The 2,385-nt window shown below is 47.2% G+C and overlaps 1 protein-coding gene across 1 annotated transcript; it reads left to right on the top strand.

The window, feature by feature from the left end:
• Window positions 1-524: 524 nt before the first annotated feature.
• LOC114378855 lies at window positions 525-1,268 on the top strand. The gene is made up of 2 exons (XM_028337453.1): window positions 525-959; window positions 1,041-1,268. Exons 1-2 carry the CDS (start codon window positions 525-527, stop codon window positions 1,266-1,268), a joined length of 663 nt encoding a protein of 220 aa, XP_028193254.1.
• Window positions 1,269-2,385: the final 1,117 nt, after the last annotated feature.

The following is a 2,385-nucleotide window of genomic DNA, read 5'->3' as shown; positions in this document are numbered from 1 at the left end:
TGTCGACCACAAAAAGGTAAAAATACAAAAAGGCATAAAAACATATAAACGTAAAAGGGAAATTGAAGTCATATTTGCACATTTGATTAAAGGCTGCCATCTCTTGTGACGGACGTGTGGGGTGCTAATACCTTCCCCGTGCGTAAATACAACTCCCAAACCTTTCACAATTAAAGTTCGTAGACCACGTCTTTTCCAGTTTTTCCGATGTTTTCCTCGAATAAACGTTGGTGGTGACTCCGCGCGTATTCCTTTCATGGAAGACGCATCCCGCGAGTCCCGCGTCGCCCTCCCACCGAAGGGTAGGTTGCGACACTAGGCCTACAAGCTCTAATGGAGCTTACATCATGCATGCTGGGGCAACACTTCCGGAAAAAGAGAACAGGTTGTCTACTACTTGAGTAAGAAGTACACGGCCTCTGAGATGAACTACTCCCTGCTGGAAAGAACATGTTGCACCTTGGTATGAGTGTCACATCGTCTAAGGAGTACATGTTGAGCATACCACCTAGCTGGTATCCAAGATGGACCCAATCAAGTACATCTTCGAAAAGTCCGCTCTCACAGGGCGGATCGCTCGGTGGCAGGTGTTGCTATCTAAGTTCGACATAGTCTATGTCACCCAAAAGGCGATAAAGGGAAGTGCCTTGGTAGACTATTTGGCTCATCAACCTCTTAATGATTACCAGCCCATGCATATTGAGTTCCCGGATAAGGACATCATGGCCTTATTCGAAGAGAAGCTAGAAGACAAGGACAAAGACAAATGGGTCGTGTGGTTCGATGGAGCGTCCAACGCTCTAGGCCATGGCGTTGGAGCGGCTTTGGTCTCTCCTAAAAATCAATGCATACCTTTCATGGCTAGACTGGGTTTCAACTGCACCAACAACATGGCCGAATATGAGGCATGCGCCCTCAGGATCCAAGCAGCAGTTGACTTCAACGTCAAGTTGCTCAAGGTCTACGGAGACTCGGCTTTAGTGATTCACCGGTTGAGAGGAGAATGGGAAACTAGGGATCATAAGTTGATACCCTACCAGGCTTACATCAAGAAGTTGAATGAGTTCTTTGATGAGGTCTCTTTCCACCACGTTCCCCGAGAGGAAAATCAAATAGTCGATGCGCTTGCCACTTTAGCATCCATGTCCCAGTTGACTCCGCACGGAGACCTGCTGTACATTGAGTTCAGATGTCGTGGCAAGCCCGCACATTGTTGTTTGATAGAAGAGGAACAGGATGGTAAACCTTGGTATTTCGACATCCAATGATACATCGAAAGCAAGGAATACCCACCGGAGGCTTCTGACAACGACAAGAGAACGTTAAGGAGATTGGCAGCCAGTTTCTTCTTAAGTGGAAACATACTGTACAAGAGAAACCATGACATGGTGTTACTCTGATGCGTGGATGCTAAGAAGGCTGAGCGGATGCTGGTAGAAGTCCATGATGGTTCCTTTGGAACAAACGCTAACGGGAATGCCCTGGCTAGAAATATTTTGAGGGCAGGCTATTATTGGCTCACCATAGAGAGCGATTGTTGCCTCCACGTGAGAAAGTGCCATAAGTGTCAGACGTTTGCAGACAATGTCAATGCTCCGCCCTTGCCTTTGAACGTCCTGGCAGCACCGCGGCCCTTCTCCATGTGGGGAATAAATGTAATTGGGGCCATTCAGCCCAAAGCTTCAAACGGGCATCGCTTCATCTTGGTTGAGATCGACTACTTTACCAAATGGGTCGAAGCTGCCTCATACTCCAGCATCACAAGGAGTGTGGTAGTCAGGTTCATCAAAAGGGAGATAATCTGTCGATATGGATTGCTAAGGAAGATTATCACAGACAATGGCACCAACCTGAATAACAAAATGATGAAGGAAATGTGCGAGGAGTTCAAGATCCAGCACCACAATTCCACGCCTTATAGGCCCAAGATAAATGGGGGGCAGTGGAAGCGGCCAACAAAATTATCAAGAAGATTATTCAGAAAATGACCGTGTCATATAAAGGTTGGCACGAAATGATCCCTTTCGCGTTGCATGGTTATCGAACCTCGGTACGCACGTCAATCGAAGCAACACCATTTTCGTTGGTGTATGGAATGGAAGTCGTATTGCCATTTGAGGTGGAAGTCCTTTCCTTGTGGATCCTGGTGGAGTCTGGATTGAAAGAATTGGAGTGGGCCCAAGTGCACTTTGATCAACTCAATCTCATAGAAGGAAAGCGTCTGGCAGCTATGAGCCATCGGCGTCTGTACTAGAGACGGGTCAAGAACGCTTTCGACAAGAAGGTATACTTGTGCAAGTTCAACGAAGGGGACCTGGTGTTGAAGAAGGTATCCCAAGCCCTAAAAGACAATAGGGGAAAGTGGGCTCCAAACTATGAAGGGCC

This window comes from Glycine soja, chromosome 12 (genome assembly GCF_004193775.1).
Source record: "Glycine soja cultivar W05 chromosome 12, ASM419377v2, whole genome shotgun sequence".
Lineage (NCBI taxonomy): Eukaryota > Viridiplantae > Streptophyta > Magnoliopsida > Fabales > Fabaceae > Glycine > Glycine soja.
This window is presented reverse-complemented; position numbering and strand designations above follow the sequence as displayed.

What these genes read in the sequence shown, in the direction of transcription:
- LOC114378855 (XM_028337453.1), top strand. Translation starts at nt 525, where the DNA reads ATGGACCCAATCAAGTACATCTTCGAAAAGTCCGCTCTCACAGGGCGG. An exon ending in TCAACGTCAAGTTGCTCAAG is followed by an intron (nt 960 to 1,040) that starts GTCTACGGAGAC and finishes ATACCCTACCAG; the next exon opens with GCTTACATCAAGAAGTTGAA.